Raw genomic sequence first — 22,370 nt, forward strand, 5'->3', positions numbered from 1 at the left:
GTGAGACTTGAAAATCTTTAAAATACTTAAGAGATGCTTTGCAAAAGAAAATAATCACATCTTAAAAACCCCATTTCATTATTGTTTAAAAATAGACTTATGAGTATAACTGAGCTGTCAGACTGACATCTTTCTTTTCTTCTTTACTAACAGAAAACTATTGCAGTCTTACTGGTGACACATAACATCAAATTATCCTAACCAAGGGCCAGGAAAGAAGGTGAAAAACTGGCTTTCTGCTTAAGAGGGCTGGTGAAACAGAGTATCAGTAACTGAGAAAAAGGAAAGTTGTTAGACTTGACCATTTTAGATCCATGAAAAGGAGATAAAAAGGTTACTGCCAACAGTTTCCTCTTATGAAGGGTGACTTACTGGTTTGATTCATATTGCAGCAAAGTTTGACAGATACTGCTGGTGTTATCTCCTGTTAAATGAACCGATGCACAGAAAAGGACTGTCTTAGAGGTAACACCAGATAATGTTATCTCCTGTGTTATCATTCCAGTCACCTGCACTGGAAAGCAGGTTTCCTTCCAGTTTCCTTCCAGTTTCCTTCCTTTCCTTCAAGGAAAGCAGTTTCCTTCCAGTTTTTGTCTTCCACAGTTGAAATGACAGCTTTTCTTTCATCCGTCCTCAAAGGTTATTAACAAAGCTCACTGTTCCCTCGATATTTGATTTCTTGATATCAGAAGCAAGCATAACTTTTTCCCAAACAACTCACTAGCTGACATGAGTCCATAGAACTTAATAAAACCCCCATACTTCAATTACTTCAACTCTAAAATTCTTATTTTTAATAAGATTATGCATGAGTACTTGGTATTTGAACAGTAGCTACTACTCTGCATGTATATTGTTGCATACAACAATAAGAAAATAAGATCTAAAAATGACCAGTTAAATACACTTTCTTAAGCAACCATTTTTCTAAGACAAGTATGAGAATCTCATGAACACTACCCTGTCGGTTATTCGGATGGCAGGGGGAATAAAATTGTAGCAGCAGCTACACACTGACCATCTCACTCTTACAGAAGTCAAAGGAGTTGGTATCACAAATTCTGTTGCCATCACAAACATCTGTGAGCTTGCAGCAGGCGAATATTTATTAGTCCAGTACCAAAGCATTTGTGTATCTCCTTCTGATGAGATTTTTCAAAACATGCTCTAAGAGTGTTTACTTGAATTAAGCGATGAATAGTTTTTAAGTCGCTTCTTTCGTTCCACTGCAGTTCGCAAAGCCTGAAGAATTAAATGTTTATTATTCAGGATGTTGTAGCTGCACAGGTTAAGGAGTTTGTTGAAATTCTCTTCAGTGTATGTAAGCAGGCCAGTGCCATAGGGAGCAGCACAGGCAGACACGTCTACTCTTCCCTGCTCCATCTCTGTGGGACCACGCTCCACATCTGAAATCAGAGCAAAGCACAGCAATGGGATTGAGGTGGAAGACTGCAGTGCAAAATACACAGTTACAGATACAAGGAGATGAATTATCCCCTGAAAATAGTTCAAGATTTAATTACTGTATAGTAACTATGTCAGCTGCACTAATAAAATCCACTAGTTCGCTGCTTGGCTGCAGTCCAGAATTGACTGGCAGAACAACTTTCCATGCAAAATGCTTTCCTCTCTAAATTAAGGTCATGCATCAGAATATTTCATTTTTTAAGATTTTGAATTTTGTACGTTCAGCTTTTCAGTTGAGTTCTGAGATGACAGCTCCTTATCTACCAGCTGCTAGAAAATTACACCAGAGAGCTCCTGGATTGGGAATCCTCTCTATCAGGCGGCTGAGATTTTAAGCATGTGCAGCAGAACAAATAAGATAATGGACAGCATGAGGTCTTTTCCAATAAGATTGTTCATGGATTTTTGTTCTTTTTTGAGGAAAGTTTCCTGGATCATACAAAATTAGCAATAAAAAAATTGGAGTTGATGTATGTAAAAGTATTTGTAAACTGAAACTCAATTTTCCAAGTAGGTTTTTTTTCTGGTGAAACAAGCATTTCTTCTATTGCTAAACTAAAGAAAACAATCTGGCAACTTGTTAAAAATTACAGGTCTCAATCAGCCTTGTTACCCTGGCAGAGCCTTTGCTTCTTTATATGTTTTTTCAGCACTTTCTATTCTCAATTTTTTTTCATGTAAAAAAAGTAATTGGAGAATTCTAGATTTGTTAACCAAGTAAACATTTTATCTCTTTATGAGACTGTTAGGTGATGGAGTTAGCTACCAGTGGATATAACTTAGTAGCTGTCTCCTCTCCTTTATTAGCAAAGGTACATGACCTGTTTTAAGTGCCAGAGGGGGTTTCCCTCAAGGTACAGCTATACATGCTTTTATTTTTAAACCTCTTCATTCCAATCCCTGATTAGCTGGCCAATACTATATGCATCACTACAGGACTGGGAATATAATAACTTAGCCAACTCAGAAGCTTGCCAGTGTCTTGTTTTGGAAGAGGAAAAAATTCCATGGATAAACTGGATGAGACAATCTCAAAAAATTATTAATGCTGTCAACTTACTCGGTGCCTTGTATTTTTGGAAGGTATCACACACCAATGGAAAATAGGCCAAGATTGGTGCCTCTAAGCTATCCTCAAACACATAGCACTCCTTCAGGTGTTCCCGGTCTTCCTGGCTCAGCTCTGTGCTGGGGAATGGGATCCCATGCTCCAAACAGTACTCTGAGAATAGGTCCAGTGGCTGGCTCAACAGAGAAGAGAGATGCAACACAAAGAGAGGTTGAAGTGAGACCACCAAGCCCCATAATATTTTGCTGCAGTAGACAATCTGAGATTGATTCATATGTTTATAAACTATGCACTAACTATGCACTGGAACAAACATACCATCTTAATTTTAATATATCTTGGGCAATAGAAATTTGGTTGATTTGCCAACACTTTAAAGCAAAGTTACTATTTACTGAAATTTATATGACATGCAGATAATTTTTGTGATTTAGTGGGCACAGTAGAGGATTTGGATAAAGAAACTTTGATTATGTGTGGCTTCTCAGATCAAAGGTTCTTAAATATTTGCATTCAGTGCATCTGTCTATGTCTTCATGTCCTCTTACAAATAAATTACATTAATTTCAATCATATGAGCCCCTCAAGGCTTCTTCAAATGCAGAAAAAAAATCCTGACTAAAACTCATGCCAACACCAAGAGTCAAACGTAAAAACAAAACTTTTCATTCCAAAAATTTCAAAATTATGTGTCATGTACTAATTACATTGTACATTGTTATTTAACTAACTGTTGAGGATCTTGGTACCAGGATGACAGATACATAGAACAGGACATCTTCTATATGTCTGTGCTCATATGCCTGTCCCAGACAGACACTGAAACAGCCCTGATGAAGGCAGTGACATCATGGTCACAGCATTGAATAGTATCATTGATACGATCATTTAACTTAATAAAAACCAGACCATTTTCTAGAGAGAAAAAAAAAAAGAGAGAGAGAGAGAGAGAGAGAGATAGACAGCTGTGGTGGCAATTCAGCTGCTGGAGTCATACAGATAAAGAATCACTTCTTCAAAACATCACCAGAGTCTGTGATCCTCCACTGTAATTTAAATGGAGAATGACATCCACTTTCCTCTCTGGCCTCAGAATGGGTGGGCAGCTGGTGTTGATGAAGAAAGCTGTATCTATCAGCTTGAGATAGTCACTCATTTCATTCAGCTGGTTGGGAGAAGAATCCAGCACTGTGTCTGAAAGGAAAAAACTTTTATTATTAATTACTGCAGGATCAAGTCAATTTTTTTCAGAATTAGCGTAACAAGAGGAGAAAGAAAAGACAGATGATGTATATTAGTGCTTGACACAAAGCCCACAGTTAAGTATTTGACACAATTTTAGTATCTACAGATCAACTCTGATATCAGTAAGAGGGAGCAGTTCTGAAACTCAGCTTCATCCAAAGTGATAAATTACTCTGCTTTTTCAATACATGTAAATTTGTGGATATTTAATTTCCATGGAAGTTTCAAATCACTCTTTTATGGGTTTTCCTAGGAAGAAAAGAATTTAAGCAAGGCTGCTGTGCTTTCTCCAAGACAGAATTGAGACCATGAGTAAATCATCTGGGGCTTGGCAAAACCCATTCCACAAACATGTTAATCAGATAATATTAGTCAAATTTTGCCTTTATGATAAAACTTATCAAATACGTGTCCTCAGCAAGTATCAGCACCCAAATCTCCTTCAAAGATATATCTAAAGCAATTTGCAATTACCTTTCCACATGCAAAAGCTCTCATTGTCCAAATATTTGTTATGTAGCTGCAAGCCCTTGAGAAAATTATGGTAAGTTGAAACCACTGGCCGTCCAGTCAACATCTCTCGAAGATTTTTGGAAAAGTAACCTTTGGGAATGGATAAGCAGGTTGTCTGTTCATGAGGCTTCTCGGGCAGAGCAGGATGGTCCCCTGCAGGAAGAACAAGAAGAGGGTATATGTCTGCATTTGGTCAGAGTGTTTCTCTGATAAGAGTAACAACCAAATCACCGTGGCCTCCAGCCCCATCTGTGACTGAGTGCATGCAGAGTGTTCTGGGCAGTGGGTTTCAGCATCACACCACCACCTTGTTGTTCCCTGTCTGGCCTCTCCCTCCCCAAAGGGCTCTGGTAACCCTCTCATGACTAACAAAACTCCCCAGGGATGTCGCACAATGAGCAGCACGACAAGCAGCACAATGTATTTTCCTGTTTTACAGCACAACTGTTTGTCTCTTGCTTTTCCTTCATTCTCAAGGGCTTGGTGTCCCCTAAGCCAGAAATAGGGCACAAAAACAAACTCTTTACCAAATGTCATGTTTCACATTTCAGAGAGGTGTGAAGAAAATACAGATGCAAGAGAAAAGTAATCTAAAGAACTAACCAATGTCACGCTCAGTGTCTCGAGTCCATCTGTGCCAAAAGTGTTCTGAATGACCTGAGAGGTAGACAGCATCCATAAAACTCTGGGAAAATATATTGCTCCATGTGCCTTGAAAGTGTAGAAAAAAAGAAAAGGTGCCATACTTAATATTAGTTTGAATTCTTAGGGCACAGCTATGGCAACATACTTGGATCCAGTCTCTGTTTTAGTTATGAAATATTATGAATTTTCATATAAATATCAAATGCCATGCCATTCCACACAATATCTGCCTTACAACCAGGCCATTTCTGAATCTTGGCTGTCTATAAAAGTCAAGCTGTGAGTTTAAATACTTCAGATGATCAGTTTGTGTGTGTGTGTGTGTGTGTGTGTTCCATTTAGGTCTAACCTAAGACATTCAGCAAATTAGTCACATTTGTCTCAAGAATTCATTTCCTCTTTTGTCACTTTTGGCTGGTTCGTTTGAGATTGAAATTGCATCAGATACCTTCTGTGGTGTACTAGTATTCCAACTTGCAGAGCACCTCTGTGTAGCCAGCTCTTAAGGTCATGTTTTCTTGAGATAATGAATTACCTTCCAAGAAGCAGATGTGGGATTCTGGGATCTTCTTCATCCGGTGACCCATGAAGAACTCACTACCAAAATCCTCTGAACGAACAAAGGCCCCATATTTCAGGAGACCCACCTCGTAAGGTGTGAACTCCACCCACTCTGCAAATAAGGCATCAAAGTGGGTTTATTGCAGCCACCCAAACACATGTAAAAATCAGCTTAGAGAATCAGAAGCTGGCAAAACAAGGCCTACAGCTTCACCATGGTGGTGACAGCCAGTTCAAACCACCGTGTTTTGAAACAAGCAGGTGCCCTTCAGCATACATGAATGCAAAAGCCAAATTCATCTCCTCCACCAAAATCCATTCATCTTGGGATTCAGGTCCATTTCTGCACTAAGAAGCCAAACCTGGAGCTGAAAGTCCACTGATTGCAAAGGCCCTGCACATAGTGTGGCATTTTTAGTTCCCCTGAGTCAGCAATGACACCAGCTACTATTTGTTCTTAAGACTCTCTTAATCACTGCCAAGAGGGTAAAAAACCCAACCAAACACCCTCCCCACACAGAAACCTTGGCTAGTTGCGCTGGGACGGCAACTGTGCCTAGGAGCAGATGACCAGGTTCAGTTGCAGGACATCCTGCTTCATTTGTGCTGGAAACACTATGGGAATAGTGATCAGGGTCGCTGATCATGGCACAGGGCACTGCCCCTCCTCAGATCCCTCTCTGGCTGCAGGGAGCTGACTCCTGCTCTCACCCTTCTCCATCTTTTCCTTTCTCCTCCCTTCCTTGCCCTCCTCCCCACTCTTCACAGCTCTCTTGGACTACTGCTTCCTGGGCAGAAGACCCAGCAGCTGAAAGGGGCTGTGGGGAGTAGGTGGGGATGAGTGAGAAAAGTAGTGGCTCTAAAAGCTGCCAGCAAAAGACATCTCCATCCCCCCACCGAGCAGTATCTACAGCACTGGTAGTTCCATAGTATTAGGATGCATGTTTTTCATCCAAATCAGAACGCAGATATGAAAACAGGAGAAATTATTTAAAAGATTTATTGGCTTGGACTTACAGTAAAGAGTTTTGGCAATCAATCAGCCTTAAAAGGAAACTCTTCAGGTTATAGGAGGGTATATGATAATCTGTACCTTTAAAATCCAAAGTGCTGAAATCATCCTTGACATTGAGGGACAGGTATATGGGGAGTGGATTCTGCCCCTGATTTACTGCTAGTTGCTGATCCGAGAGTTTGTAAGAACTCTCCTGTTTACAAAGAGCAGAAGTCATTGTTAAAAGATTAACATGATGCATGGAGTTATTACAGTATCTAAACACGAACTATCAATGAAGTATCTGCTAAACCTCAGCAGGTTTTGTTCTGTGTGCTTTAGTTGTTTGGTCACACAAATGCATTCATGTGTTATCTGCCATGAGCCCTCGCCAAGGCATTGTGCTTATGGGAGTTTTGGCATGGGGGACATGGCAAAAATGCAAGAAACGTGTCTGTACAGTCACAGGGATATGACTTGCTTTAAGGAAAGAAAGATATTTAGCTGTCTTGGAGATGCTGCAGAGAAAAGTCAGCCCAGATCCACTTCCTTTAACACATCTTATGGGTATATATTGCTATGCCTGAACTTAGCTCTGTCAGAGCCTTCTCTCCTCTGTGTGTTACTAGAATGATCACCTGACCCAAAATTAAAGACGAAAAATTGGTTTCCTTAACATCTTGAATTTTTACATGCTCAGACATCTCCTCCAGATGCTTACATTTTAGTGTTACTTTGTTACCTTTGTTCTAAAAAGCCAAACAATAAGTTCTTCAGACATTTTGAGAGCCTTTTCTCTAACTGAATCCACAACCTTAGACATGGGAAGTTAGAAACCCTCTGAAATAAGAGAGAGAGAGAGAATATAAAATACCTGATCATGTAGCATACAATCAATGAAGAGTCCCCATAAATCTGTAAAGGACACCTTGTGCCCCTCTTGCTTTCTCTCACAAAGCTTATTTTCATAGTATTTCATATGATCCAAAGAGAAACAGCACAGCTTGCTCTTGGTCACGTGTTTCCTGATATCACCAATTGGCCCACTGAGATCCTTTCGTGACCAATTTGCATCTTCATATAACTTTGACATGGTCCTGGATAAAAGAAAGATACTGTGGTTCATCACAGGGCCCATGACAATTCATTTGGCTTGTAACACACGTAAGTGTTTTGTTTCAGGCTACATGAGGTTCTTGCCCTCCAACTTTTACCTTGGAAGAGCATTTCAAAGCTGAGGCAGAATTTAGACTTCATAATGATTTTTTTTTTTTCTGCACAGATACATTCAAAATCATCCTAACTTGTTTTTTCTCAGAATCAGAAGAGTAATAAAGCAACACTGATAACTTAACTCAAGCTTTTACTAGAATTACCATTTGTCCAAGCCACAGCTTCTGTCTGAGGCCAGTTCCCTCAGGTGGGTCAGACCTTGTGTGAAATGTTAAGCTGGAGTTTAGCAGCAAATATTGCCCTGGCAAGTGAGAGAGCCCCCTCCTTGGGCGTGCAGCAGGTGGGTCACCTCAGACTCCTGGCATACAGAAGGGCAGGCTTGAGCTGTCAGTTCCCAGAGCTCAAGCAGACTCCAGTCATCCCCTCTCATCCCCACCCCACTTGTTCTCTCTCACATACTTTTAGAGCAGCCCTTCAGAGGCAAAATGTTTTAAATCCCTTGACCCCTCCAGGTTTGTGCAAGGCAGTCACCACTGAGTGGATGAATGACATTCTGTGTTTCCCAGGGCTGTTCTTTTAAAGTCTGTTTTTCAAAGATGTGTAAGAGTTGAGCCAGAAAAATATTACAAGAGGACTTTTGAAGTGTTGCATGCAACTAAATAACAAGTTACAGGCAAACCATCCCGGCTTGTGCTCTTTTCTTTTTGTTTCTGCAAACACTTCAGTGCAGTTATAGAAATACTGTAATTCCCATTAGATTTGTTTCTTCTAGGAGGACAGCTCTGAGTGGTCCCACAAAAAAAGCGCCAAAAAGGAAGCCAAGTGCCAGCATCAAGCTGAGTAAATTCATCAGTAAGGCAAAATTGTTCACCAGGTTATCACTTTGCTAACACAAATGGCAAGCACAAGCCCAACTCTCCTTACCATGTTGTGGCAGATAAGCCACTGATATATGACACACAGTCCAAAACCCCCAGCTCCTGGAGAGCCAGAAGACTGCCAAACATAGCCGTCATGGACCGCACTCCCCCTGCTGCAGTCACGACTGCCACCACTGGCACCTGCTCAATACACAAAGGCACAGAGTCACTCATCACCAGAAGAAACATATGAGTGATGGCCATGCAGCAAAAAGTAACAGCAACACCTGATTCAGGTAGGTTTTGATTAATTCACCCTCTTCAGGGCAGTACCTAGGTGTGTGTTTGAGTTGTGTAAACTTTGGTGGAATTTAGTGTATGCCAAAAGCATTTTCCTGATCAGTGATGCTTTGGAAAGTCAGGAGCTGTAAGTAATGTTCTTGTATGTGAAAACATATTTTCAGATTTTCTCAATGTATTTAATTTTTCCTCAGCTGTCTCCCTCAAAACACATTTTAAAGCTCTGAGTATAACTAAGGTCAGAAGAGCAGCACTAAACCTGCCTGCATAATTTTTCTTCCTCTAAGTATATATACAAGACTTTCTATTCCCCAGACAGATGGTGCCCAGCATTATAGATCTATTTTAACACCCCCTTTCTAACCCAGATTACCTCTACCTTCCCTGATATCAGTGCTATATATAATTTGGTTTTACGTTCTTCAGGGATGCAGCAATCCTGTTATCCATCCTCCCTTTTATGTATAGGCAGCACTTAAAAACTGATAAAACAAATATTCAGTTTTAGGAATATAGGATGCCATTATCTTTAATCTTGTCTTTACTGTATTTTACCATCTACTTTGGGGTTTTTTTGATTATTATGGCTCAAAACCCTTTTATTCTCATTTAATAACAACAAGTCCTATTCTACTTGTTATTTAAGTTCATGAGCACTTTAATTTGGTTGACAAAGGCTGTCCTGCACACACGGCATCTAGGGTTGGATGTGCTGGGAGCTGAACAGAGCAGTAGAGGAAACACCACTCAGGCACATTGTCCCAGACTCTTGCTCCAAACACCACAGTCCATAACAGATTATTGTCCACCAGTAATGGAGCAGCTACCTCTGAGTTCAGGGATCCCCAGGAGAGGAGGAAGCAAGAGGTAACACCAAAACCACACAAGACAGATACTACTGTACCAGTGTGCTGTGGGAGAGTTGCAGCCTTCCCTGTGAGACTTGTGGTATCAGAGAAGAGGTGCCAAAGAGGAGAAATGGTCTCAGTCTGAGCCATCAGATTTCACCAGGCTTGGTTATACACACCAGCTCGTCAACAAATACAGCTTTTGGGTGCCCCTGAGTGAGGACAGAGGTTGGCAGAGAATAAAGGAGCTATAACTGACCTACTGACGGTTCCTCTTTCATCCTCTGTGCCAAAAACTTGGATATGGTCTAAGCTGCAAATGACAACCTGGCCTATACAGTTTAGTCTAGAAATGTGGAAGAGCTATATGGGCAGTCATGCAAGTACATCACATCCACTTGTCCCAAAGTGGGTCATAATACTTCAGGTTCCCAAGATGCTGTCCCACATACCTCATCCTCCTGCAGGTCTTCATCTAGATGAAGAACATTTTTCAGAGCAGCAGCAACCACCTTCTTCCTTTTACCGATGAAATCCTGTTCCTCTGCGCACAGATCAAACCCCAACCGCAAATCTAAATTCTTACAGCTGGAGGATAAGAACAGGACAAAGCATTGCCTGTAGCCATTTCTGCTGGAGACATTCAGCAAAACCAACAACAGTAAACCAGTTTAAAGTAACTATGCTTCCATATACATGAAAGTCCCCCCACGCAATTGAAAGCAGGTGTATGCACTTCCCAGACCCTATGTTTGTGCCTTCCTGTGGAGATTTTAGACCAGAATTATGTCCTGAACAATTTCACACAACGATAAGGAAGTTACATAAATAAAATATTCTGCTTGTTTAAAACAAGCAAACAAGCTGGATTCAAGCTGTTTCACATTGAACTCTGGTATTTGGACACCTCTTCACATTCTCTTGCTATGCATTTGTTTCCTGAAGCACAAAGGGGACTTAAGTACTTATTTAAACTTAACACACTTTAGTTAAAAGGACCCTAATACCAAGTTAGGCTTATCTCTACAAAGAATTTGTGCTCTATTTGAGTGAGAAGATGTCTCTTAAATTTATCCCTTCTGTACATTATTATAAAAATCATGTGCATGATTCGTTCTATAACCTTTTTTTTTCACAGGGCTCCTGTTTCAGAGGTTTTTTTCAGAAGAGAAAGGAAAAAAAAAAAAGCTCTCAGTATCTTCTCTGAATATCATTCAGTAAAAACCTCTGATTTATCATTCACCTGCAACTAAGGCTTGCAATGAAGCTAACTCATCAACAGGGGGTAATGTTGCCCTTCAGAAAATCTCTACAAGCCAGTCAAAAAATTAATTACTGCCCATGTGTTTCATTGAAAAATGACCTGTACATGTCTTGTAAATGCATAACACTGTTAGAAACATATTAGAAATGTAGTACACATAAACGTGCATGTATTATAGATAAATGTTACAAGACAGGGATGTTTAAGTATCAAAATTACAAAGTGTCAACAGTAGGAAAAACATTGTGATGGTTTATACCCCATAACTAGCTACCTATTGTATCTATTCCATTCTAAATTCTTACAAACCAATTTAAAAGCTTTAAAAACTTTAAAGCATTTTATTAACCATTCCCCATATTTTAGTCATCTTTATTCCCTGTTTTGAAATGATCTACTTTAAGATGTAGCTTCCTCTCATCTAAAGATGATACTATGAAAGGAGGTGGCCCAAGTAATCATTCAAAAGCAATAAAAGATTTACCTATTTTCCTCATTCACAGAAACCTCATAAGATTCCCCCTGGAAATCAAGAATGAAAACACCATAAATTTTAAATAGAATTGAAATTTTGTAAAAGCAAGTTCTGCAGTACTAGCAATTATTCACATATATAGTCTAATGATAAATTTTTGGTCTCTTCTCAGGCCTCCAGCACACAATCCTCACTAACATCCTACTTTTAAACTACTTTTAAAGCAGCCAGAAATTCTGAATATCCTATTTTCCCCCAAATCATAGTTACGTTTCTAAATGTAGGCAGAGCTAAGCATACAAATAACTCGCTAATGCATTTTTAGTAACAAAATTAATACATGACCAGATATCACATACATACAGTTTACCTTGTTGAAAGGATTCCAAGTACTGTCAAAGGATACTCACTCTCATCACTGTCACTTTCTTTCCCAAGTCCAGAGAATGGAGAGGCACAGCCAGGGGATTACTCACATCCATTTCCCTCCTACCTGAGCCAGGCTGATTTAAAGAGGGGGAAAATGTTATAAGGAGAATATTATTTATAAACCCTAGACACAAAAACACCAGATAAGGGTTAACTCATGATTCTTCTCCCAAAATTTATGTTAGGTGTTATCACCATCCATAAGCAAAACATACACAACAGAAAAAATGCTCCTTTGGCAGAGTCATGAGCAGTCTGGGTTGACTGTGCTTGATATAGTGGAACCTGGTGGTTTCACTGCTTCCCGGTCTGGAATGAGGACCTTTGGAAATATCCTGGATTTCTTCATAAGATCCTTTCATTGTGAATGTGAAATCTCTCCCTAAGAACAAAAGCAAACCGCAGGGAGAGGTTAACTGCACTTAGCCCTGAAATTAGCAAATAAAAGTGCCCCAAATTAAGCCCAGCAGCCTTAACTAAGGTTAATTTGGACCACAGTGTTTTTTGTCCCCTGTGACCAGTGTGCAGTACCTGGCCCTTGAGCTCCCCTGGACTGCAGGGGCTCAGAACTGACCAGCTCTCAAGTTTGTGATACTCAGAGAACTGATCCCAAAAGCCAATGGCAGAGTCTGGACTGCCATCCCTGACTCCTCGAGGCTCAACCCTTCATCCATTGAGAAATGCAAAGGCATCTGTTGTGAGTATTTCACCAACTTAAATTAAGGGGAATTAAACTGAGGGGAATTTTTAGCAGGCACCTTTGTGCATAATTCTTTGTGTGAAAGCATGTGGGAATTGATTTGAATACCCCATAGCAGGTGTAGTATGAATGTGACCATCTTACATCCCTAATTAAGTTACTTATTGTTGTGCTTATAGGAAATCCCACTGAATCACTTTGTAAATGTTAAATTACATGATGATTAAGTGGTTTTGAATCCTTTAGACAAACGATCAAGTCTGAGGCTAAGTTTGGCAAGAGGGTCCACCCTGAAACTCACAGCTCAGTGTGAGGATCTCCTCCACTCCTGGTACCCTTTCCTTTTCCATCTTTATCTTTTTGCATCCCCAGTCTCCACATAAATAATTCTAGATTGATTCTAATCTGATTTTTCTTTGTATGTTTCAGGTATGTAGTAAATAATAGATAGAACCTTGCCATCAGACTTTGTCACACTTTTACAAATTTATATTAAATCTACATTTGCTGATGTCTTTGCCAGGGATTCTTTAAGTGACCTGAACCATTTGTGACACCCTGCCTGGTGACAGAGAGTGTGTGTTACAGCAGTGGATGCCACTAGCAGCATTCACATCCCCTGAGCTCTCACTGAAGTCTTTCTCCTCCTGAGAGTTATGTCTCCATTCTTTTACTTTTTGTTTTCACCAGAAAACAGAGCTAAAGGTACTTCAGTTCCATCACACTGCAGTGATGTTTCCAAGTCTCCCAGCCACCTTCACAGTTTCTCTTAAGCTACACAGTCAAGCCTTCTTCTGAGGATTCTCACTATTAGCAAGTAGGTAATTCAGGAAACCCTTCAAACCCCAAGTAGCCCTGATAGACTAAACCAGACCAAATATTTATCCAAATTCAGCTGCATTTCCCATAGCACAAAAAAGCAGTGACAAACAATTTAAATCCGTAAACTCACTTTTGTGAGAACTCTTCATTTTTGTTTCATTCACATGTACTTCCAAACAGGAAACTTCACGAGACTGGAAGAGAGAAGCAGTAAAATCACTGGTCACAGAAACAGTTCAGGATTCTCACTGAGGTTGTAGGGGTCCTGTAGAAACACCATGCTTGGCCATGATGGTCTGTGGACATGAAGAATTTGTAGAAGCTGATTATCTTGTATAAATCTTGTGAATAATACTGTGGTCAAGAACGCCAGAATAACTGGGGATCTGTCATTACATTTAAATACCATTCAGTCCCCAACAGTTAACACAAGAAATTTTTCTCCCTATCTTCCAACCACATCCTTCAGTTTTGCCTTACTGTAAGATTGGCATATAAAAAAATTATAATTACCACTAGTACGCCATTAGTAATTATCTTCTCAGATACACCTGGTCTGAAAAGCAAAACCAAAAAGGTTTATTTAAAAGTGCATATATAAGCAATAAACCTCCAAAAGCCAATAGTTCTCTGAGCTCAGTTTTTCTAGCTGACAAGTACCATCAGCACTTCTATCTTTCCCCTCTGTCTTGCAGCCTCTGCCAGATCACAGTCCCACACCTTCCCAAGGATTCTCCTTCTTTCTTATTGGTCCTACTGAGTATCATCTCTGCTTAGGCTGAATCACAAAATAAACACCCATTCTCAGCCAGAAACAGTGAGACTGTCACTCAAATTCAGGCGAGAAAAGCAACAATGGGGAAGATGTCGAGGTGGGACATCTGAAAGCAGGTACATGGAGCCACTTCTCCAATGCTGCATTACCACTCCTTCTAAAACACAGTTTTCTGATGAGAAACTCTGTAACATTTAGGCTTTACTTACATGTTTTCCAGCAGAAATTCCACTTCTAGTTCTTCCTGATTCTGAAAATAGGATTTATTTTTAACTTATGAATGAAAAAACATTTTCCTCTGATACAATTCTGACAAGTTTTTTAAAATGCTCTCTGTTCCCACACTCTCTACATCATAATATGAATGGATACAGTTTTCTGTGGCCACCCTTTGATTTCACCTCTCCACTGCTCTGCTGTTTACAAACCAGCTGTCCTCGCCAAGAAAGAGAAGATTAAGTATCATAGAATAGGGAGCAAGGGTCCTATTATTTATTTATTAGTATGATAAGACATGGGCCAATCAATGCTGAGGAAGGGAAGACTAGCAGGTGAATGATGTAGGACAACATACTTAAGAATGAATGGACCTAGTACAGTGAATAAATAGGGAGTATGCCTTGGTTAAAACAAAAGAACTTGCAAAGTAAAGTGATTAAACATTAAAAAAGGGTGGGAGAAGGGACAAACTTAGAAAATAAAAACTGTCAGGGTGAAGGGAAGAAGAGAGAAGACTGAAGCTGTGAAGGGAAATCAGGGAAAGAGCTCAGGAGAGACAAATCAAGAGGAAAAGAGACAGGAAAAGTATAAGAATGAGAACAGCAACAGAGCAGCAAACCAACATATAAAAGAGACTGAATAACTGTATTGCTTCAGCCACTTGCTGCTCTGTGGGATACAGATAATCCAGGAAATACCACACTAAAAAAAGTATATCAAAGAGATCTTCTGAATCACCCACAGGGAGGAAAACACTAGTTATTGGATGATATAAATCTCTTTCGGCCAAGTGATGAAATACTTTTTCTTTCATATTCGGAATAACTAACATTCACTGAAAAATATCACTTCTGTCTGGCTGCACATCATACTTTAACTTTGTGAAATGACTTTGAAAAACATGCCAAATCTGACAATGCAGCTGCCATGGTAAACTCATCGTTATAGTAAAAGTGAAGAGCAATTTTGTATTTACTAGTTCACATCAGTAAATAAGACATCTCTGATGGCTTCTCTTATAGCTGCATCTGTGGCATGTAACCCAGCAGTAGGTAGCTCTGCTTGCTAATTTCTCCCAAAGTCTTTATTTCATGAGAATTACAGTGGTTATAAGATTGTAATAGAAGGCTGAGGCACAGATTTTAGAAAGCAGTCACCTCACAAGATGCAAGACGGACTGTATCAAATATCTGATTGTGCCCAGACTGTACTATCCACCCTATCTGATGGCCTGTTCCACCTTTGTCCAAAGAATAGCAGAAACAAGGTTCAGAACAACCTGGCTCATAGCATCTGCCTAATTGTGCTTGCCTTATGTTCCCATCCTTCTTATGCTGTTTTACACTCACACATATTATATTTAAGTCCCACTCACATATTTGTGGGTGAAAAACCCAGAGCATAGCAATGGAAATACTTGTTAGGCCACAGAGAACAGGAGGCACAGCAAAGCGATCCTGCTGCTCTGACATCACCCATCTGACCTCCTCAGCCCTCCTTCTGAGATACCTTGGTAGATTAAAGAAATCATTATGGGCAGAGGTGGCTCTACAGCCTATTATTAAGATTGCCCAGCCTGTTGCATTACTAAGTAATTTTCAAAAAAAACCCAAAAAACAAAAAACCTTATGTCTTCTAAAAATCCATGTACAGACCATAATCTGTGATGCCTCATGGGTGCCTGATTTGTCACAAACCAAAGAAGGGCATCTTGACCAGGATGTTCCTGAGAAACAGCTCACCTGGTCTGACCTCCACCACTTCCACCTTGCTAATAGGCTAAGACAGCTCTGCACATGCCTCAGAGCAAACTCAGGGCTTGAATCACACCTGGAATTATCTCAGTCACATGAGGCTTTTTCTGAGGAAGGCTGTAGCCAGCTGGAACAGGTTTAGAAAGCAGTCCTTAGTAAGGATTGGCCTTCTAAAAGAGTAGCTAATAAACACTCTCCAAAGCAGTAATAATATGAAAAACAGACAAGAGTGTTTCCCAAAGAGCCTGTCTGACACAGTGATTTAGAAATAAACGGAGCATATCAGTTCCTGGGAACTGTAGATTGAAGCCCTTGGCAGAAGAGTGAAAAAGCCCTGAAGTTCTGTTACTACACCCTCCAAACAGAGGTGGTGTTACATTTTGCAGAAAGTAATCTGAGTACATATTCTGCTCTCTTTGAAGACGAGTGCATTTTCTCTACCTCTCCTCTCAGCAACTTCATCCACTCAGTGTTTCATAAGATACTCTTTATCTCCTCTTTAATACAACCAAATACAATATTCTTTGAGATGCATGCAGCAAATAAAACTCTTAGGTCATACAGTCACTTAGAAAAAAATAAAATACTGATGATATTCGTCAAGGCCTGCCCCTTCTGTGCTGGCTCAGCCCCTCTAAAATAAATTTGTAATGCTGTAACAAAGGAGCATAAGCAGACTTGCTGAGATTTTTTTTTCTTAAAGTTGTTTATTAGAGGAGGAAAAAACCCTAATATATTATTACAAGAATGAAATGCTTCATTAAGAAAGCACATTATCTGAAATAACTGGCCAAAATCCCTGGTGAAGCTGAGAGGAGATACCCCTATGAGCTACGCGCCAAAGGGTAAGGGCAACTGCCTGGAAAGGGGAGCAGGTTGGTTCCCACCCTTGCTCTGCCAGTCTCCTACAAAAGTGATGAGACCCTCTAAACATCAGCTTCTTAATTTTTTACTCTTGTTCTCTGATTTTTCAAAATATATTTTTGAAATATTAAAAAAAAGGGAAAAAAATTAATAGGAGAAGCATTTTGCATCTGATTCCAGTCACAACAGGGGATGTTTGTGACCCCTCTCCTAAAACCCAAGCATTTTTTAGTAACATCCTTTTTAACAAAGTCTTTGTGTGTGACACTAATTAAATGTTTAATAAAGGTAGTAACTTGAGACAAAATTCTAAACAAGAGTATTATTTTCTCTATCCATTCACCTCTGGATTCAACTCAAAATGCAGGCGAACTTTTTCTCCAGGTTGGATTTTAGCCACATCAAAGCGAACAGTCATAAGCTGGTCATCTGGTGTAAAAGTATCCTCATCGCAGACTGTCAGCTCCAGGATGTTCTGAGAGAGGCAGAGAAGGGTGTAAATGACACATTCTGGCACTACTGAGCCCAAAAGGAAGGTCCAGCAAGAGCCAGCATTCACCCCTCATGTTGTTCATGTGGACAGACTCCTGTGACAGCATGGAGCTCAGCTCACAGCCCGTGTGGCTCAGACTGCAGAGTCAGGGACTAACCCTAGCAGAGGTAAATCATCAGATCTGGCAGCCAAAAAGAGCTCAAAAGAAGAGGAAATATAAGTGACATGTATGATGGTAACGTGCACCAGGCAGAGCAGAGTTACACATGCTATTCCTCAGATCGTTTGTGGATTCAAAATTACTACCTTGAGAAATTTTGGCATTTCATCAAAAAGTAATAATAAAGGGGAAATTCTTAGCCCTTTACAAATGGAAGTTAAATCACACTACCAACTTCTTAACCAGATCTGAATTATAGCAATTCCTCTCACAGTTCCTTAAGGCTCAAATTGCCCATGGAAGCATGAGAAGATGCAGCACTATTAAACCATGAGAAGTTGACTCAGAGTCTAGACTTGGTATCACTTGCACTCTGACTGCTCATCTATTTCTGTTAACTCTATAAACATTTTAACAGTTTTTTATTTCTGTTCTGGGACAGGAAGAAGCATTCAACCTAATTCCAGATACTCCACTACCTTCTGAGTTTAAACTACTTCTTTCAGTCATGTTAACTGAGTTCAAGGTCTCTGTGAGCCTCAAGCCTCTCATAAAGAGCCTGCACACAGCAGGTGAAGATGCCCTCTTTAGCAAGCACCTGCTCACTGTCACAGCAGCAGATCCCACCTTTACTTCCCTCTGTATCACAAAGTGGAAAGTTTCATTCCAGACGGGGTTTCTGCAGTTGCGTACAGTTCTTGTCTGGGCTTCCCGACATGAAGCTGTTGGCAGCCACAGCTTGACATAGCAATCAGTCTGGCTCCCTGTGTTAACAAGTTGCATAATTAGTACAGCAGCACTTTGTTATTATTTCTTTTTCCCAGTCAGGGAAAGAAAAGCTTAACCTCTGAGGAGTCCTAAATATTTCATTAAACCCAAAGGAAAATATTCTGAGCTTAGAGTTATTTAACTTTTCTATTTAGATTTATATCTGTTTCAAACAAAGTCAATTTTAAACCACTAATTCTGTATGATAACAAGAGCCAAAGTATTTTATTTCAACAGTATTTTATTTGAACTAAGTACTCTGGCTCTTGTGATTTTTTAACTCCTGTTTTCAAATATTTGGCAGTTTCCAAAAAAATTCATATACTACTTCACTTATTGAAATGTCACTTTTTAAAATTAAATGGAAATTTTAGTTTTACTTCTAATTGTAATGCACAAGCCATCCACACTGACAGAACAATGAAGACACAAACACAGCAGCATCCAAAGCAACTACTGATTTTTCCTGTATCTTTCACAAAGATGCTCCTTTCAGAAGGAAATTGGGCAACCTGGAAAAAGAGGCACTGAAGAATTAGAAGAAAGGGAAATACGACAGAGCAGCTGATAAAGGGAAGGATAACTTCTTCTCCAACACAGAATTTCTAGTCTATTTCCTTTCTGGTTTTAAGTGTTTTCTAAATTATTTTGAATTTAAATGAAAATTAAAATAAATACAACTTCTTCACCCAAAACCTCCTGAAATATTACTGTAATCCAAGCAACAGGTGTACAAGAGTAATAAAGTCAGGTGACAGTAATTTTCTTGCTAAGCTATAAATATGCCAGCAGTGATACTTACACAGATCCGCTTTGTGGAGATTTCTCATGCTTATAATTTTTACAGAAAGCCAGCACAACTGAGGCACTTCTGGCTGCAGAATAATGGGAAAAATACCTTAATTATTAGCAATTAACTCAGATATAAATAACATGGCTTATCCTATAACACCACAAAGGGCATTCTGTCATTAACACAGTGAATATGCTTTCATTTTAACTATTTGAGACGTTTTCTGAGAGTAAATACTTCCTTGTGATTTGACATTGTGTAAAGATGACCTGTCATTCATAACTAGGCTCTACATTAATCAAAATGAAACCTCATTAACACAGCAAGCAGAATGGATATGTGTGTATAAACCAGGGTTTTTAAAAGAACCAGGAGTGAAGAAAGCAGGAATCACTAAATAAAGCTCTAAACAATGTAAGAAAATGGAAAGCTGAGAACACAAAGTAAAACTGGCAGTGTGTTAGATTATGTAATTAAACACTAATAAGCAAGAAAAGCTATAATTGTATGTGAATGCACATACACAAAAAAACAAAGGCACAAAGGCACAAACAGGTGATTCAGAATGTCTTTGCTTAATCAGGACAAACTTAGGCTGACCTGATTGATCTACCAAGGAGATGCACTGAGGCATAGCAATATTGACATCCCATAGTGTAGGGTTCTACAGGGGAGTAGCTTGAAGGCTCCACAACTCTCTCCATTTTTTCTGCTCTCACTCCACTCCCCATCACAGCTACATGCAACCCTACATGTGGTTACAGGAAAAACAAGACAGTGTTGAAGAACATCAAAAGTAAAATAATACATGCAGAAGCAGTATCTCCATTATTTAAATTGAAAGAAGCAATTAAATCTCCAAAGAATCATGATTTCTGAGAAACTGCCTGCTTAGGACCTGCTTGTGTACCTCTTATTTTGATACACCACTGTCCTGACAGACAGAAGCAGACTGAACATCTAGAAATCAATAAGTCACCAAGCCAAATGTTATTTACAGCCTACTGAAAAGATTCTCAATCCAACACTTTTCTCTCAGAAAGCGTCCTTTGAACAAAACCAGAAGGTCTGAAAGAAGCCCATCAACCTCAGCACAATTTTTGGCAGAAGTGTTTCTGGAGATGGAGAGTGAAAGAAGAACATGGTCCTAATTGCTGCAAGCTCAACATTTCATCCCAAATACAGAGGATTAATTTTTCATCCTCATCTATATCCATGAGTTTAAAGAAAACTTATTCATGAGACGGCTTAAGTACTAAGCAACTATAAAGACACAAACACAATTATTATTCCATAGTGCTAGCAGTTAGTTAATTCACTGGTCTCCCAGATCTAAGAAAGAGTTAGCTTCATATTTTTGCACTGAATACAGCTGGGAAACAGATTGAGAAAACCCAGGGGAGAAAAAACATATCATACTATTTTCATTTTTAAGTTACTACATATCTTTTCAACCAGCCATTACTCATAAAACTGAAAAATTTGTAACATATCTTGTATGTACCATATTCAGTACTTTCCAAAACCAGTTCATCTTCATAAAAATCAGGGTTCAGAAGTGGCAGACATTGGAGTAAGCCATTTTATTTGCTGATCTGCCTCCATAAAGTAAAGGAAAAACAATTTAAGGACTAAGCCTTGGGTGTTATGAGGTATGACTACCATCATATAATCATACCACAGTAAACCAAGACTAAAATCCAGCTCTCCCAGTTCCTTGCCTAGCATTTAAACCACAAGTTCATCATCTTCCCAAACCCTAAGTCACAGTGAATGCTTTGCACTCTAGAGAGCACACTCACAGAAGAAGCAAATATTCCCTTAACTAACTGTTAATAAATGTCACTTCTCACAGTAACAGTTAAGCTTGGGGAGAGACTGGAAAGGCTGACAAAGACTGCAGGTAACAATGCCATCCTTTATGCCCTGCAGCTCTCTCCTTGCAATCCAGAAGCTGCCCTCTATACAGTACCTCATCTTCAGCGCTGCATGGTCTTTCATGATCCCTCCTCCTGATTCCAATCTTCCTGTGCAGGTTTGCTTGGATGAACCGATCCTGGGGACAAAGAGTCAAAAGAGGGGCCAGTGATGAAACCCAGCAGTCAGTGATTTTCAGTTTCTACTCAGATTCACCACAGCAGTATCAGGAGACCCTAGCACTTCTCCCATTTCTCCTCTTCATGATGAGATATATCCATCTCACAGAGACCATCTACCTGCTGCTTTTACTAATAAATCTGCCTACTGTAGACACATTTGAAATTTTAGGATCAATTTTTCCCAAGCATTTCCTTTTGATGAATCTCAAATCAAGCCGAAGAGATTCTTCTGCCCCGCCACTGATCTTCTCTTACCAAAGGTGAACAGGCCGATGATGCCATCAGTATCTTTGTTTCATAAAAAGCACCACAGTAACACTCCAGTCTGTGTGTCTCCCAGCTGGTAGGTGCTCCTGGACCACAGTATTTTCCAAGCAGCTGTGGCAGGGAAGAAGAGTTGTATAGATTGACTCATGGCTCCACCTCCCACTGATTTCAAAAGCACAGATGATGCACTTGTTCTGTGCCACATGAAGACTTGCCTTTTCTTTTTTTTTTTCTTTTTAACACCACAGTGATTTAGGGGGAAAAAGGAGATGGGTCAAACATTTTATCATAGGCTAATCCCAGAATGAAGTCATTATCCACCACCATAAGCTCTGAATAAGTACACACAGAGGTGTTTAGCTTTTATTAGGATTTTAGCTTTTATATTTTTCATATCCTGTAATGTTTTAGTGTGTATCTCTAAGACTCCATATAGACTATTAGCTCCTGTTCTCCCATTCTGGTCAGACAAAACAAATCCTCTCTAGGCCTGGACTTCAAGGAAACCTTACTGTCTCAGGCCCCGAAATATGTACACAAAGTCTCTAAAGGGGGGGAACAAACTTGGGGTAATGACTTCATTACCTGAAATTGTAACTGGAGAATTAACCCCAATATTAAATGGATCAAACTTACAAAAGTGTGAAAAACCCATGACCCTGTCATCCATTGTGGGTGTAGCCTCTTTGAAAGCTTTTGACTGCCCAAAGTGTACCTTGAAGGCCCTTCAATAAATACCTGCTTTTATCCTCTCAATTTTGTCTAGCCTCTGTTTTCAGGCAGTCCCGTCAAGGCATCAGAGGGATGTCCTGG

General features: G+C 39.7%; 1 protein-coding gene across 1 annotated transcript; it reads right to left on the reverse strand.

Annotated features, from left to right (window-relative positions):
- Positions 1 to 976: 976 nt before the first annotated feature.
- On the reverse strand, positions 977 to 21,572 carry LOC138111508 (cytosolic phospholipase A2 epsilon-like). The gene is made up of 21 exons (XM_069017429.1): positions 21,546 to 21,572; positions 21,164 to 21,247; positions 19,201 to 19,273; positions 18,258 to 18,394; positions 17,321 to 17,452; positions 14,350 to 14,390; positions 13,879 to 13,921; positions 13,496 to 13,559; positions 12,059 to 12,225; positions 11,825 to 11,917; positions 11,424 to 11,461; positions 10,128 to 10,263; positions 8,592 to 8,728; positions 7,369 to 7,591; positions 6,594 to 6,708; positions 5,475 to 5,612; positions 4,898 to 5,005; positions 4,256 to 4,447; positions 3,564 to 3,730; positions 2,528 to 2,708; positions 977 to 1,406 (listed from the first exon to the last, which is right to left on the reverse strand). The coding sequence occupies exons 1-21, from the start codon at positions 21,570 to 21,572 to the stop codon at positions 1,168 to 1,170; spliced, it is 2,535 nt and encodes an 844-aa protein (XP_068873530.1). The 3' UTR covers positions 977 to 1,167.
- Positions 21,573 to 22,370: the final 798 nt, after the last annotated feature.

This window comes from Aphelocoma coerulescens, chromosome 5, assembly GCF_041296385.1.
Source record: "Aphelocoma coerulescens isolate FSJ_1873_10779 chromosome 5, UR_Acoe_1.0, whole genome shotgun sequence".
Lineage (NCBI taxonomy): Eukaryota > Metazoa > Chordata > Aves > Passeriformes > Corvidae > Aphelocoma > Aphelocoma coerulescens.

Bases quoted from the DNA above. Each gene is read 5' to 3' on its own strand.
- LOC138111508 (XM_069017429.1), bottom strand. From the start codon at position 21,572: ATGGCATCATCGGCCTGTTCACCTTTG. The intron at 5,006-5,474 runs GTAATTCATTAT...TACACTTTCAAG, and splicing joins CCACATCTGCTTCTTGGAAG to GCACATGGAGCAATATATTT. The intron at 2,709-3,563 runs GTGATGTTTTGA...CTGTTGAGCCAG, and splicing joins GTGGAGGATCACAGACTCTG to CCACTGGACCTATTCTCAGA.